The sequence below is a fragment of the Tursiops truncatus genome, chromosome 5, assembly GCF_011762595.2.
Source record: "Tursiops truncatus isolate mTurTru1 chromosome 5, mTurTru1.mat.Y, whole genome shotgun sequence".
Taxonomy (NCBI): domain Eukaryota; kingdom Metazoa; phylum Chordata; class Mammalia; order Artiodactyla; family Delphinidae; genus Tursiops; species Tursiops truncatus.
This window is the reverse complement of record NC_047038.1, coordinates 99,806,826-99,823,357: the sequence shown is the minus strand read 5'-3', so window position 1 is coordinate 99,823,357 and position 16,532 is coordinate 99,806,826. Positions and strand designations below refer to the sequence as shown.

General features: G+C 35.8%; 1 protein-coding gene across 8 annotated transcripts in view; it reads left to right on the top strand.

Moving 5' to 3' along the window:
• The window catches only part of WDFY3 (WD repeat and FYVE domain containing 3), a 264,702-nt gene that overhangs the window by 170,012 nt on the left and 78,158 nt on the right, over window positions 1-16,532 (top strand). For 7 of the 8 annotated variants that reach the window (XM_073805420.1, XM_073805422.1, XM_019926664.3 and 4 more), the window contains 8 exons: window positions 1,576-1,649; window positions 1,733-1,894; window positions 3,258-3,352; window positions 6,335-6,455; window positions 6,673-6,890; window positions 11,079-11,314; window positions 12,505-12,639; window positions 15,086-15,265. In XM_073805420.1, coding sequence (XP_073661521.1) covers window positions 1,576-1,649; window positions 1,733-1,894; window positions 3,258-3,352; window positions 6,335-6,455; window positions 6,673-6,890; window positions 11,079-11,314; window positions 12,505-12,639; window positions 15,086-15,265 — 1,221 coding nt within the window. The remainder of the gene's footprint in view (window positions 1-1,575; window positions 1,650-1,732; window positions 1,895-3,257; window positions 3,353-6,334; window positions 6,456-6,672; window positions 6,891-11,078; window positions 11,315-12,504; window positions 12,640-15,085; window positions 15,266-16,532) is intronic. The other variant, XM_073805421.1, reaches the window with a different exon arrangement.

The following is a 16,532-nucleotide window of genomic DNA, read 5'->3' as shown; positions in this document are numbered from 1 at the left end:
TTGCATAGAATAGAATTCTAGTTGATGATTTTTATTCTTTTCATACTTTAAAATTGTCAGTTATTCCCTTGTCTTTATGTTTCTTCTGCCTGGGCTTTGTTGACTTTTTTAAGTTGGTGAGTTTCTCATTTTTATCAAATGGGAAATTTTTTAGCCATCATTTCTTCAGCTGTTTTCCCTGGTCGACACCCGCACCCCTCCAGCGCCACCACTCACACACACCTTTTTTGGACTGCAGTTAACATGTATCTTAGGTTCCTGGCTGTTGTCCCACAAGTCACTAATACTCTGTCTAGTCATTTATTTTCAGTATTTTTTTCTCATGCTTCATTTTGAATAGTTTCTGTTGTTATGTCTTTGAGTTTACCGAACATTTTTCCTGCAGTGTCTAATCCTCTGTTAGTCCCATCCAGTATGTTTTTCTTTTTTTTGTTTGTTTGTTTTTTTGCGGTACGCGGGCCTCTCACTGTTGTGGCCTCTCCCGTTGCGGAGCACAGGCTCCAGACGCGCAGGCTCAGCGGCCATGGCTCATGGGCCTAGCCGCTCCGCGGCATGTGGGATCTTCCTGGACCGGGTCACAAACCCGTGTCCCCTGCATCAGCAGGCGGACTCTCAACCATTGCGCCACCAGGGAAGCCCCTGTTTTTCATTTTGAATATTTTATTTCTCATCTGTAGAAGTTCATTTTGGATCTTGGTTATCTTCTATATCTCTCCTCATCATTTTCATATTTTTTGTTACATTCTTTAGCTTATGGAGCATATTTAATAGCTTTTTAAAGATCTCAATAATTCTATCATCTCTGTCATTTCTGGGCCTATTTATAATGATTGGGTTTTTTTCTCCTACTTATGGCTCATATTTTCCCTTTTTTTTTTGCATTCTTGGGAACTTGATTGGATGCTGAATTTTACATTGTTGAATGCTAAATTTTGTTTTATTATTTTAAAGAGTATTAAACTTTGCTCTAGTATTGCAGTTATCTTGATTCTTTTGAGGCATGCTTTTAAGCTTTGTTAGGGTGGACTTTGATTAATCTTTAGTGGTAATTTAGCCCCCCTACTAAGGTATTACACTTCTGAGACCTCTACCCAACCTTCCCATGTATTTTGAAGTCTCTATACTGGTTGGTGGGAGTGCAAAGTAGTTTCAGCCCTTTGTGAGTTTTAGGAATTGTTTGCTGTGCCAGTTTGCAGTGGTTATTTCCAGTTTTGGACCCACACAAGATTCCTGTCATTCAGTTTTTATATTCCGTATTCATTCTATTCAGTATATTGTATTCAGTATTCACTAATAGTATTCAGTCATTGATTCCAGAGAAATTTTCTATAGATCTTGCCTTTCTAGTTGTTTACTCTAGGAGGGTAATTTCCACAGCAATTATCTCTTTATGAACAGAACCAGAAGTCCTATATACAGGCAGTTTTAAAGGGCTACAATAAATAAAAACTAATGAAGTGGTTATATTCAATTAATTAAGTGAAATAAGTTATATGTGCTGCATTTGCGCTTATTGGATTGGAACTTGGGGTATTTTTAACCCTAAATATACCACTGGTCTTTATTTTATTATAGGTCTGGCTCCATGCACCGTATGAACTTCATCTTTCCTTATTTGAACACTTCATTGAATTGCTCACAGAGTCCAGGTATTAGTTGATACCTAAATTGTTAGCTGTTCAGTTATAGAAGAGATACTAGTACAGTGTATAAAATCTTCCTTCTCTTATAGTGAAGCTTCAAAGAATGCCAAGTTAATGAGGGAATTCCAGCTAATCCCAAAGCTACTACTGACTCTTCGAGATATGTCTTTATCCCAGCCTACAATTGCTGCTATTAGTAATGTGCTGAGCTTCTTACTGCAAGGTTTTCCCAACAGCAATGATCTGCTCAGGTAGTGAAAACTTCTGTATTTGTTTGTTTGTTAACTAAAAGTACCAACGAGGTTAAGATGACTGAGATGAACATAATTGGTTCCTATGCCTAGGTAACACGTGTAAAAGTAATACTATTCAAGATATTTGTAAGGCGTGGAAAACATGAATGTATCTTGCAAAGCCAGTTGTTGTCACTAGCGAATAATAGAATTCTGGTGAGAAAAGTTGTTAAAATTAGCCCAGTGAGGCTGATTGTCCTGGACATAAAAACGTTCAGTGTAGGAATTCTTGGTCCACAGCCCTCTTCCCCAAGCCTTGCTACTTCTCAAATGTACGTGCAGAAGCACATATACACATGCACGTACACCCAAAGTGGACGTGCCATGTCTTTTGTATTTGTTCTCTATCACCCAAACTGATGGTGGTATTTTATTGTTGTATATTCAGACCTTTTATATGAGTATTATTTTGCTGCCAGTGTGAAATATGGCTTAAGACATATTTATGGAGTGTATGTAGAACTGTTCTAATAGGCACATGATAATTCTCATCTTGACTGAAAATGGAAGGAAAAAAACTACCTAAGATATTTTCCAAGTAGATAACTGCTTAAATTAGACTTAATCACTGCTTGTCATGTAATTGCTCAGGTATTACAGGTGAAATCACACATTATTGCTAGAGTATTCCCAGTAAACTAATCTCTAATTGATGTAGCACATAAATCACTCATTTTATATACAGTTATCTTGAAAGCATTTTTTTTTTAACTTGGTGACAGATTTAAAACTGGAGTTTAAAAATTATTTTGGAGCTTGTCATTATTATTAACAATATTTATTTAGGTCTTATCCTGGTGTTATGATGATCACTTTGCTGAAATTATCACTGAAACCTATCAAGGCTTTTATTTTTCTCTGCATTACAAATTAAGAAATTAAAGCCCAGAGAGGTTAAGCTACTTGCCCCAAGTAACATGATTAAAAACTGATAGAGCTAGGATTTTGATCTTACCTGTGTTTCCAAAACCCAAGTACTTGACTACTAGGCTACAGTAGATCCATATAAATAATGTTAGGACATTTTAATTTGGGTCATACCATTTGGTTTTTGAAATTTAGATTAGTGCATTAAAGGACTCATATTTCTGATGAAGTGTATTTTTCCCTATACGTATTTTAAAACATTATAACATATAATGTTAATTGCAACAGTTCGAGGGGAAGCAAATGAAATACAATCATGTGAGGTCTGTAAAAGATTAGTTAAAATAAGAAGTACTATTTTGGTTTCCATTTCTTTGCTTTTTGTTTCTTAGTATTGTTTGTTTCGGAGAGAGAAAAAATAAAATCTATAACCTCTTTTTTCTTGTATTTAAAGGTTTGGCCAGTTTATTTCTTCTACTTTACCAACCTTCGCAGTTTGTGAGAAATTTGTAGTTATGGAAATAAACCATGAAGAGAAGCCTGACACTGGTGAGTCAGTTCTGGAGCTTGGAACCTAATTACTATACCCTGTTTTCTTCTGACACAAGTTAGACCTGAATTACATGTGACACTGTTATATTACTTTTCTCCTTACATTACTTTTTTTGGTCTTTCACAGATGTATTTGTCTTAGACCAAGGCTCTACAATATGCAGAAGTACAGAATTACCTACAAATTGAATAGGGTGTGAATTTACTTTAAAAATAAAATCTTTCTTATTTTTACAGGATTTATAGCAATGTTCCTTTAAATAATAAACTCTTCCAGTTAATTTTTGAACATTTTTTTTTAATTTATGTAAAACTCTTCAGAAACATCGATTCTTGCTAAAGTGAATTGTATCTATATTGCGGTTATTTTTATTTCCCTGTTAAATATTTAATAGTCATTGAGGGAAAGAACATTTTACTAGACTCACTTTATGTAAGTATAGAATAAAATTTTCTTAAGTTGTAGTTCCTGGGCCCATGACAACCACTTTTTTTTTTGAAAAAAAACTTTCCTCCCTTGAAGCATATTTTTCTCTTGTTAGAATGTATTTTTCCAGTTGTGTATTCTAGAGCAGGAGATTGGCTTGGAAAACATCAAAAGGACCTTTAGATTAACCTGTAATTAAATTCACAATATTTTATATTTGTTCAGCATTATTTACATTATTATCCTGTTACATTATTCCCAAATTATGTCACATAAATGATTTCCTTTAAAACTCTTATGACCCTATCCATCTGGGAGTTCTCTTCCACGTTGGCTATATCAATCAGAGCACAGCCTCTCTGGTGCTTCATGAATAAGAAGAGAAAGTGGTGTAATTATGTTTTCCAAAGGTGAAACAGAGATTTGAGAGGCTGACTTCTACTAATCATAGAGCAGAATATAAGGCCAGTAACCACTTACTTCCTACCATTTGGAAGAATGTTGATATTTCTTTGGTGAAGCAAATTAGCAGTGGGTGAGAAGCATATAGATCAAATCAATGGATAACACTTATTTAGTGCTTAATATTTGCCAGGCACTGTTAAGTGCTCTATATAATCTTATAACAGTCCTATGAAATTGGTCCTGTTGTTATCACAGTTTTACAAAAAGTGAGGACACTGAGGCCCAGAAGGTTTAAGAGAAACTTACCTGAGATCATACTACTGCATTTGAACTCAGGTAGTCCAACATTCTAAGCCATCCTGAATACTAACATTCTAAACCACTGCACTATTCTACCTTATACAAAGATTATTTCTAAGTTCTGAATTAATATAAGCCAAGTAAATAGGAATTAAAAAGGGAAGTCCTGGGACTTTCCTAGCAGTCCAGTGGTTAACACTCCACACTTCCACTGCAGGGGGATCGGGTTCGATCCCTGGTCAGGGAACTAAGATCCTACATGCTGTGCCATGCGGCCAAAAAAAAAAAGGAAAGTCCTTTTAAAATCTTTGGAACTGTATAACATGTTTATTTCAAGTATAAAAAAAAAGATATGGGAAAAATATTTCTCTAGTCTCCATATTTCTTGCTGGCCATTGAATTCAATAACTACAACTAGTGCTGTAAACTTTTTTTGACAAGAGCACAGTAGCAGGGATGTATAAATTAGGAAAATTTTCTCTTGATCTGCCAAGTTGATTAGACTAGTCTCCTCATCAATTTATTGCCATTTGAAAGAATAGAGAAAGTCAGGAGCATATTGCTGGTCTTGTTAGTATATGACCTTGATTGTTTAATTGTGTGGACTGGACCGTCTTAAGTATAACAGGATGTTCCAAAAAATTAAAACCATAATTTTTTCTTCCATGTAGCTTACATAGTCTTCAGGATACACCTGCCCAAAAAATGGCTTGAATAATGGTGAACGGTGATATAATAATTAATGCAAAATAAAATAAATTGCATGAAAGCACAGTGCAATGTGGAGTAAAGCATCAGTTCGAATGGAAAGAAGTTAACCTGGAAATTTCTTTCAGAGTTAATTGTTTTAAACTGTATTTGAAAATTAGCGGGACATAACTGACAGTGAAAAAATAGGCATAAAAACTAAGGAGAATTCTTAATTTCTATGTGGATTGTCATTTTATTGAAAGGAAGTAATTCATTTGTCAATTTAGGTTGTCCATTCCATTTGTCACAAGGCAATTTGTAAATTACCAGTCCTATGCCTGTTAGCCTGGGAGGGAATCTTGAGTTCCCCTTGGTAAGCTTAAAGCACCCTTCTCAATGATTAAGGCACTAAGTTAGCATTTTAAAAGATACTATTTAAAAGTAAAAATAGTCCCTTGCCCAAACAAGTAAAAGCATATAACCATGGTCATTAAACTTTAGCCTGAGCTTCAATTATAGAATAAAGGAAAGAAAGCATGTGGATTGTGACTTACTAACCCCGAGCTCTTAGTGGCAGAGCTGGGCCTGCAACACTAGGCCATTGATCCCAGTCCCTTGTGCTTCCAGTACTATCCATTGAGAACCGTAAGCTTTATGTCTTCCTTCCTTTCTTCCCCAAGTTCTCCTGTGCATTTGTGTGCCTTTCCCTCTTGTCTGTGCTATTTAATTCTCACTTTACTTTATGTATTATAATTATTGAATAATTTATGCTTCCTCTTTTCATTTTTAAATCTGGAAATTTTAACCATTTAAGTCCTTCAAAAAGACTAGAAATTAAGGGTTTGCATTGTTATTTTTGTTCGTGTGATCCTCGTTTGATTACTTTACCCCTGTTGGTAGGAGAAGGGAATATTAATATAAAAAAGGGTTCACAGTCTTTATTATCACTTGTTTAGATAATTTCATAAGTAAATGAACAGTTTTCAGGATTCTAAAGAGAAATGTTGGACCCTTTTTCTTGTTCACTTGAGTGGAAAGTACTCCTAGAGAAAATGTTTTCTGAAAGGTGTGTTTCAGTGAGATTTCCTAGAACAGTGTTGGATATTTTATCCTAGTTTATCAGCTAGGGCAATTTAATGTATTTATTTTCATTGTAGGAACTGAAGAAGAGTTTGGAGGTCTTGTATCTGCCAATCTTATACTTTTGAGGAACAGACTTCTAGATATCTTACTAAAACTGGTTTACACATCTAAAGAAAAGACAAGCATTAATTTGCAGTAAGTAAAATCTTTTGAGCATTGATGGTAATAGTTGCTACTACTAGTTAATTCATGGTAGACAAAAGAAAGATTTGCCACTGACTTTTAATAGATTTTTTTTAAACCCTGAAATTTATTGTATCTCAAGAATGAAACTAGTCTTATTTTTTTTAATTTGAAATCATAATCCTTTAAATTAATGTTTGTTTTGTTTAATCCATCTATCTTTGAATAGAGCTTGCGAAGAGCTGGTCAGGACGCTGGGTTTTGACTGGATTATGATGTTTATGGAAGAACACTTGCATTCCACCACAGTTACGGCAGCCATGAGGATTCTTGTCGTCCTACTGAGTAATCAGTCTATTCTCATCAAGTTCAAGGAAGGACTCAGTGGTGGAGGGTGGCTGGAACAGACAGATTCCGTCTTAACCAATAAGATCGGGACTGTATTAGGTATGGGACTTTTACAGTCGGCTGCTTTGAAATAAGCTGTTTTGTGTTTTGTTTTTAAATCTTATATAAGCTTATACTCTTCAGTTTGTCTAACAACCATTGAGTCATGAATTTTGATTAATGATAGAGTAAAAAGAATAAAAAGTTTCAAATTTGGCTTTTTTAATTGCAAATCAAACTGAAGTCAGAGACAGGATATTAAGATGTGAAAACTCAAGTAAATTTCTTATGATTTCTTTTTGTTGTATAGTCCTCTTTCTGATCTATAAGTAATTTGCAAATTATCAGAACTGAATTAATAGTAATATTTTGAGCATCTATTCTGTACCAGTTACAAACACTTTTCAGTTTCACAATAACTTATTTCATTTTCACAGTAACACTATGATATATAAATACCCATTTTACAGATGAGAAAGTCAAGGCATAGGGGTGAAGTCACTTGTCAGGTAAGAAGTGTCAAAATCTGAATCCAGGGCTTCCCTGGTGGCGCAGTGGTTGAGAGTCCGCCTGCCAATGCAGGGGACACGGGTTCGTTCCCCGATCCGGGAAGATCCCACATGCTCCGGAGTGGCTGGGCCCATGAGCCATGGCCGCTGAGCCTGCGCGTCCGGAGCCTGTGCTCCGCAACAGGAGAGGCCACAACAGTGAGAGGCCCGTGTACCTAAAAAAAAAAAAAAAAAAAAAATCTGAATCCAGGTCGCTCAATCCAAAACCCATGCTTTTAATAGTTATGTTATATTGCCACACAAATATTTAAGCTCATTGAAGTTTCAGCCAAAGCTCCTTATTCTCTGCTTACTGGTTCTATGCTGTTTTCAACACGGAACTGAGCATTTAAACAATATTAGAAAATTACAGTTTCCTGTGTTAGATTTATTTGAACTGGTATATATTTCTGTTCATATTAATGATCTTATTTTGGAAAATATATATTTAAGATAATGTTTTTATTGAAAATTATAGTCATTCAGTTCTTAAAGTATTTAAAAAATATATTTGTCTTTATAACATTACAGTTTAAAATCATATATAATTGTATTCTGCAATAAGCATTAAGAATAACTATTTACCCTGTCAGGTGGAAAAATTAGGTATCAGAATTTAATATGTAATTTATCTGTTAAAAAAAAAATGTTCAAGTATCAATACCTAGGTGCAACCTGCACTACTTTGTCAAATGTTAAAGCAAATGGTAGGAAGATAGAGCTTACACCATAGGATTATTTTATTGTTATTTCACATGTGAAAAACGTCTCAAGGAACTTTGTGATGAAGAAAGAAATTCACTGTGAAATGATTTCTCAAGAAAACTGTCTGCTTTAAAATATGCATTTTAGGGCTTCCCTGGTGGCACAGTGGTTGAGAGTCTGTCTGCCTGCCAATGCAGGGGACACGAGTTCGTGCCCCGGTCCGGGAAGATCCCACATGCCGCGGAGCGGCTGGACCTGTGAGCCATGGCCGCTGAGCCTGCGCATCCGGAGCCTGTGCTCTGCAACGGGAGAGGCCACAACAGTGAGAGGCCCGCGTACCGCAAAAAAAAAAAAAAAAAAATGCATTTTAAATTATTATCATTATAGAGACTTTATGATCTGAAAAATAGATTGCTGTTTTGCATCGACTCTGGGAGAAAGATATAGCCAACAAGTGTCATAAACAGTTTCGTAGCAAGAAATTTAGCTTTTTGACCTTAATAGTAGCTAGTAGCTACTAAGAGAATAAACAGTGAAAGGCACAATTCAGTGTGAGTTCAGAGAATGTAAGAGTTTTAAATGCTAATTGACAGCACTGCTTCTCACTGAAGGCCAAAATAATACCTAAGTTTCACCTAGGACTTTGCAGTTTGCAAAATTATTTAACATATGTCATCTCACTTGCCTTCAGGATTCCAGATACGGGTGTATGTACTTTATGGTATATAAGTTATATATTATAGGAAATAAACCTAATGAGTATACATTAAGAATTAATTTCTCTCTAATTAGGAAAATAATACTGTTAAATACATAAGCTTCCTGTGTCAGACAGTAATATGTCTGAGTATCTGTCTTCTGACAGTCAGTTCTGTCCTTTTTTCTGTCCTACATCACTTCAGTAATATCAGGAAAAGGTGCTTTTAACTTATCTGACCTACCTGACTTCATGTCTTAGAATTTATTTGTGCTTCATTGATACCTGCTTGTATATTGCATATGCTGCTTTGGTTCTAAAAGAGAAATCTAGGTATTTAAGTTTAATTTAAATTTGATTAAATTTAATATAACTTTCCCTGAATATCTGATACATACATACTTGTGTATATATACGGATGTATATCTATATCTACATATATATAGATATATCATCTCATTTGATTCTGTTTCTCTTTGATATGATGAACAACCTAAAGTTTTTGAATATTTTATTCATATTTCTTAGTTTTTTGTCAGATTTTTCTTTATAAAAATACCTTCCATGTAGCTGTAACTTGAATCTAAATGAATGCTTAATTGCTAATAACATATTAGATATTCTTTAATATCAATTATGGGGTGGAAATAGAGTGTGAAAATTTGGAAAGGAAAATTAATGCTAGTATTGGTTTTCATTTAGGACATATAATTTGATCAAAATTTCTTTTCCTACTTAATGTATAAAATACCACTTTATGTTTTTTGATTTCTTAAGGCTCAGACTTTTTTATATTCATGATTTCATTTAGAATTTACTACAAACAAAAATCACCCAGCATCCTAATGCAGCCAGTTTTTCAGAAATGTGACAATGTCATTGAGAAGGCCAACGGAGACAGTTTAGCTTTACAGGCTTCAAGTCCTGGTGCCACCACTCATTAACTTTATGACTTAGAACAAATCGCATATTTTCTACATTATAAAAAGGATAATAGCAGTTTCTTACATGCCCATTGTCTAAGAAATGAGATGATACATGAAAGAGGTTGGTAATTTGCTGTCCAATTTTTTGTTAATTAGAAGAGCATGCTTTAGAAGATTAATTCATATCACACTGAGCAATTGATTTGGATGAACTGTTTAAAAAGCCACCTAGATACAAATTTCTCTTTCATTATTTTAAGTAGTAACAAGTATGTGCTTACTTCATCATAGAAAAAAGAACTTGGAAAAAAATGTGAATATTCATTTGAAATAAAAATTGTTTCAGAGTAAAAGTCAATCTTTCATCTTGCTGTTTGCAGAAGTTTTCCATTGAATCTCTAGCCAACATTTCTTCTGTACTGAGCACTGTACTAGGTTTGGGGTGGCAAAAGAACTAGATGTTTGAGGGCTTCCCTGGTGGCGCACTGGTTGAGAGTCCGCCTGCCGATACAGGGGACACAGGTTCGTGCCCCGGTCCAGGAAGATCCCACATGCCGCAGAGCAGCTGGGCCTGTGAGCCATGGCCTCTAAGCCTGTGCGTCCGGAGCCTGTGCTCAGCAATGGGAGAGGCCTGCGTACCGCAAAAAAAAACAAAAACAACTAGATGTTTGAGTTGTTTCCCAAAGTTAGTTAGTTAGTTATATAAAGTAGGAAACAGGATTGATAGAAAGGCTGGTGCTGTAAGCCACATTAATAAGCAGTGATCATCTCCTGGTAGAGCTGTGGTTCTAGAACAGATTTTGGATGTTCAGATAACCACAGTGACAGTGGGTTCAGACTTGCTATCCCACTGCCAGACAGCTTTCCAGCAGAGTTACAGATCATGTTGTGAGGAAAGATTATTTTGCATATTCATTTTGTCTTGTCTCTTGATTCATAGATCATTTAAGGTAATTAGTTTATCATGATTTTCAGGACAAATGAAATATATTAACTATATTTTTAAGTTACATTTTTTTGTAGCATCTTAAATTCTGGCTGTTTTGAATATTACTTTCTTCTTAGGGAAATGTTAGAGCTCTTTGGAGGTCATTCTTTTAATGAGTAGAATTTATACTACCTCTTGTATCTGACTGCCTCAGCTGTGTTTTGAGACATGTATCCTAATAGACAGGATTGCCAAAGTCAAAGAGATAGTAAAGTAAAACTTTTGACTGAAAGATTAATTCAACAGTTGAATAGTTAATTACTTATATTAATGTGAATGTTCTGGATGGAAATGTCACATATGCTGAATTACTCCTTTCTTTGTTAATGTAGCATGGTAATCGATTATTAATTTTGTCCTTATCGTTGTTTCCTCTTCTCTTAGGATTCAACGTGGGCAGGAGTGCTGGTGGGAGATCGACTGTCAGGGAGATTAACCGGGATGCTTGTCATTTTCCTGGTTTTCCAGTTCTTCAGTCATTCCTTCCTAAACACACTAATGTCCCTGCCCTCTATTTTCTCCTCATGGCATTGTTTCTGCAGCAGCCAGTTAGTGAGCTGCCTGAGAACCTGCAGGTCAGTGTGCCTGTCATCAGCAGCCGATGTAAGCAGGGTTGCCAGGTAGGAATTATCTAGTAGGGTGTAAGTGTAATTACATTTGTTAGAAAGTCACCGCAGGGTGATGGGTTAATCACACTAAAATCAACTGGTTCCATCCCTTTCTCACGTTTGGGATTTGATTTGGAACATAAAAATCGGAAAGTACCATAGACAATTTTCCCAAAAAGAAGTCCTTTGTACCTGTTTGGTCTTTTTCTCTTTATGGTTACTCTATATGATTATATATGCGTGAAGACTTTGGATGATATTTTAATGGTGATCAAAAGAATTCTTTTGAGTAACATGATTTTATCTAGAAATATAATTTCTGTAGAATTAAAAATGGAGTAGTGTACATACCATAAATTGGGTGGGTATGAAAGGATTCTTAGTACAAGTCTGATTAGAAAAATGTTTTTAAATTCTCAATGATAGATAATGTCCACGTTAGGAAAACAGTAAGGCTTTACCTGATTTCTAATCTGAGACCGTCATGGATATTTCTATATAGTTCATGTTTGTGGCACTGCAAAGACATAGGAATTTAGTTTTAAACTCAGTTATACTTCCATAATAATGCCAAAATGCTATTCAAATCAACTCTAGTCATTGACAAAACCTTTTAAATGAAAACGCTGAGTCTGTACCCATACATTAAGTCACAGTACAGATTCATGCTTAGCAGAGTTTGGTTGGTTATGTAATTTTCAAAATAAGCATGACACCATAGTCATAAAGTGTTATGTAAAACTACTATGAATAAATCTCCTCAAACTGATTTTTATTTCATCAAATCTTCATCTGTATGTAACCTAAAAGTGAATTAGAACATTGCTGAGAGTGGGGGAAAGAGTAAGTTCAATGTGCTTTTTAAAAAGATCCTGCTTAAGACCATCAGTTCTTTAATTTCATCGCCTAGCTAATTAGCAAGTATTTTATTTTTGTTTGTTTTCCTTAGGGAAAAAAAAGAAAATTATGTTTTTAACATAGATCTAAGACGGGATGATACATAATATTCACTTTGCCTTGTAAATGTAAAAATGAGTTTTAAAATATAGGAGGGAGGAGTGCTAGGTCTCTATCTCTTTGTCATTGCTCACTTTGGAAAAAACTAATTAATTTGAAAGAAATTTTAGAATATTAGAACTTTTGAGGGTCTCTACTGAAAAAAATTGGCAATGGCTAATCTTTATTCACTTTCACCTCTGCAGTTTGATTTAGATTCCATTTGGACATTTATCTTTGGAGTGCCTGCCTCCAGTGGAACTGTGGTCTCTTCTATCCATAACGTATGCACAGAAGCTGCTTTCTTATTATTGGGGATGCTCCGCAGCATGCTGAATTCAGTAAGTTCCTGAGATACTGATACCTGTCGGTAGTTCTTCCTGCCTGTGATATTTTTTAAAATAGAAGAATCCTTTGCTGTCATAACTCTTTATTTACTATGTGGTCTCTGGAACCTCAGCCTCTGTGTTTTGTTATCTTTAGTGTAAGGAAAGACCATGCAGTTGTTAAGATCCTGAGCTCGGGAGCTAGGTTCAGAATCCCTACTCTGGTACTTCAGACATACTAACCTCATGTGCGTCAGTTTCCTTATGTATAAAATGCTGGTAATAATAGAATTTATCTCTTAGGACTCTTGTGAGGATGTATGAGTTAGTATATACACAAAGCACTTACAAGAGTGCCTGGTGTAGAGTAAGCACTTCATAAGTGTTAACTGATGCTGTTAGCGCTATAAAATACATATTTCAATGTATAAGTGTATATAACGAATATATATTGTACTGAATGTCATTGCAATATGTTGTTTGAACTTTTAAAATCACTCTCATTTAGAGATTTAAAATGTTATCAGTGCAAGTTTTATTTTGTATTTGTTTTTATGTTTTCTATTCTAATTATTTCTAACTTAGATATGAAAAATTGAAAGAGTAAATGACAAAATGTATGTTCCTACCTTTCTTACAGGAATACCGTGAATAATGATTTAATTTGTTTACACGATTTAGGATCACATTGTAAGAGGAATTATTAACCAGACTCTTTGGATTACAAGTACCTGATAAATCTGATTTTAGTCAAAACTATTCTTATGCCATCTAAGAAAAGAATGTTACTATTAAATGTGTTAATTTAGAATGCTTTGCCATTCTTGTTTTGGTTTTTATTCATAAACAATTATAAAAATCTAAGCTGAAAAAGAAGCCACTCTCTGGGGAAGTATCAGAAGATAAGCATTGTTGAAATATATTCTTTTTTTGTTACTCTTTTATCATCATCATCACTGTTATTGTTGTAAGGCTTTTAAGGAAAAACAACTCCTATGTGTCTACTTTATTCAATATTCTACTACAACGCTACTTTACTTCTGACACTTCTGGTCACCAAGTATGTGGAAGGTTTCACCACACCAGCTGGGTGTTCAACAGTTCAATTCAGTTCTGACACTATCTACTGGGAGGTAGCATCGGGTACCACAGGTTGAGGGCTCAGTCTCACAAGATACCCCTCCCCCCCACCAACCCTGCCCCACTTCAAATGCCAGTCACAAGTCCAGGTTGTTACCTGTGTTTCTGACTCACCAGTTATAAATTTCAGGTTCCCGTGACTGAGGAAAACATTTTACCTCCTAGATTACCAGTTTATTATAAAAGGACGTATCTCAGGAACAACCAGCTGGAAGAGGTGCATAGGGCAAGGTGGGAAGGGACACGGAGCCTCCATGCCCTCTCCGTCCTGCTACTCTCCCAGCACCTCCACGTGTTCATCAGTCCAGCAGCTTTCTGAACCCCATGTTTTTTATTTTTATGGCACCTTGATTACACAGGCATGATTAATTAAATCATTGGTCACTGGTGACTGAGCCTGGTCTCCAGCCCCTCTTCGTCCCTGGGGGCTGTGGGGAACAGGTTCGGTTAACTTCCAGCCTTCTAGTGCCATGGTTGGTTCCCCTGGCAAGACAGCCCATCAACATAAACTCAAGTGTGGTGGAAAGCAGCTTGTTATGATTAACAAAAAGACACATTTATGGCTCTTTTATCACTTAGGAAATGCCAAGGGTTTTAGGATCTCTGTGCCTGAAATGGAACAAAGACTAAATATATATTTCTTATTATGAATCACAATATCACAGTTGCATAATGGTTAAGAGCACTGTTCTCATTTTTTATATGACAGTAGGAGGCTCAGAAAGGTCAAGTAACTTCCTCTTTTTTTTTTTTTTTTTTTTTTTTTCGGTACGTGGGCCTCTCACTGTTGTGGCCTCTCCCGTTGCGGAGCACAGGCTCCGGACGCGCAGGCTCAGCGGCCATGGCTCACAGGCCCAGCTGCTCCGCGGCATGTGGGATCTTCCCGGACCGGGGCACGAACCCGTGTCCCCTGCATCGGCAGGCGGACTCTCAACCACTGCGCCACCAGGGAAGCCCAACTTCCCCATTTTTATCTTAATCCTAACTCTCTGGCGTGATGGAGGATGGGGCAACTTTGATGGGAATAGAGCCACTACTGGCTCCAGCCATACTCATGTTGATAACGATGAATAATCAAAACCATTGACTCTAGTTACTGAGCTGTGAGTACTGAAATGAATAGAAAAATATCCTGTCAGTTTCTAGGGGTATCACCTTTGTTTTAGCTTATTTCTAGATTTGTTGGCCTGTGTGTTTGCTCCTGTGTGTGGTTTACAAGAGTTCTGGACCATCAATTTATCCGTTTTTAGAAGAGTAGTGAGTAACTTTTAGTAGTGTCAGTTTTTCTAACATGTTGTTTCCTCTCTTGTCCCCATGACAGCCTTGGCAGTCAGAAGAAGAGGGATCTTGGCTCCGGGAATATCCTGTGACCCTGATGCAGTTCTTTAGATACTTGTATCACAATGTCCCAGACCTGGCCTCCATGTGGATGAGCCCCGACTTCCTGTGTGCATTAGCAGCCACGGTCTTCCCCTTCAACATTCGCCCTTACTCAGAGATGGTAGGAAAGGGGGAGGAAAATATCAAAACTGGAATTAGTCTGCTCCAATGGTTAGCAGATTTTTTTGGCCAATCTTTTAAGCTTCTCACCAAGTTACAGTTTCATAACTTTCTGCTTCATCTCTTACATCATTATCTGGTATCTGGCTCCCCACATGCTCCTTCTGCTTTCCCTTGAAATAACAGTGAATTCTACTTCCTATTTTCATTTACCATATTCTTGTAAGTCCCTCATTAGTGAATTCCATCTTCATGCAGTTGTTGATCCATTTCTTCTTATATTTAATGATAGCTGTATAGTTGTGAAATCAGGTTACAGAACTCTAGTCAGGCCAAATTTATTTCCACTTCATTTATCTCAGGAATTAGGCATCTCCTGCATTTAGTGTTTGCAAATTAATTACAGGATTGATTGTCTTTATAAGAAATGACATGTGTGTTTGTCCCTTCTGTTCAACTTTTTCTATTTTGTTCAACGGTTATTTTTCATATTTTGCACTAAAGAGAAAGTTATTAGACTGTAATCATACGTAGTATAAATACTTCTTTTGTCCTTTAAAACGAACCCAAAAGACAGTTGTTCTTCCATAGAACTTCAGAATTTCATGATGTTTTGTCTTACTTCTACCACTTACTCAAGAGGCTGGAATAAGGTATCTTCTTCATACTAATTTTTCTTCATGTATAATGGTGAAATACTCGTTCTAAAATTATGGCGATTTTTAGGAAAAAAGCAAGTATAGCACATAACCTTAACACCATGGCTTGTTTATAATTTTAGAATCCACATTTTTGGTAAAAAAAGATTTTAGTAATATTTCGATGTATTTTCCTTGTCGGCATCTTGTAATCTGTCTTCTAATCCTTCTTTCTTTTTCTGTTGGCTCAAACTTGGTACTAGTTTTGTATTGCTTACTTATTTGGGTTTTTTTTTTTTTTTTAACCTACAAAAATGGGTCAGCCCTTGGGTGCAATCATTATGCCAGATCTTTATCTGAAAGTCTATAACACTTGACTTCTCAGTAGGTATGTTTTAAATAAGCAAATATAGTCATTCTCATTTTATTATTTCATTTATTTCAAGTTCAGTTATCCACAATAGAGATAAAATTCAACATAAAGCAGTTATATGGTTAGTGGCCAGTGAGTAGTTTAATATTAGAAAGAGCATGTGTTGAGTAATCGTGACATATGGTGCCCAATTACCACCCTGAAAAGAGAAAATAAGTAAAGCAAAGTGAACGATGTAATGCACTGAATAGCTTAAT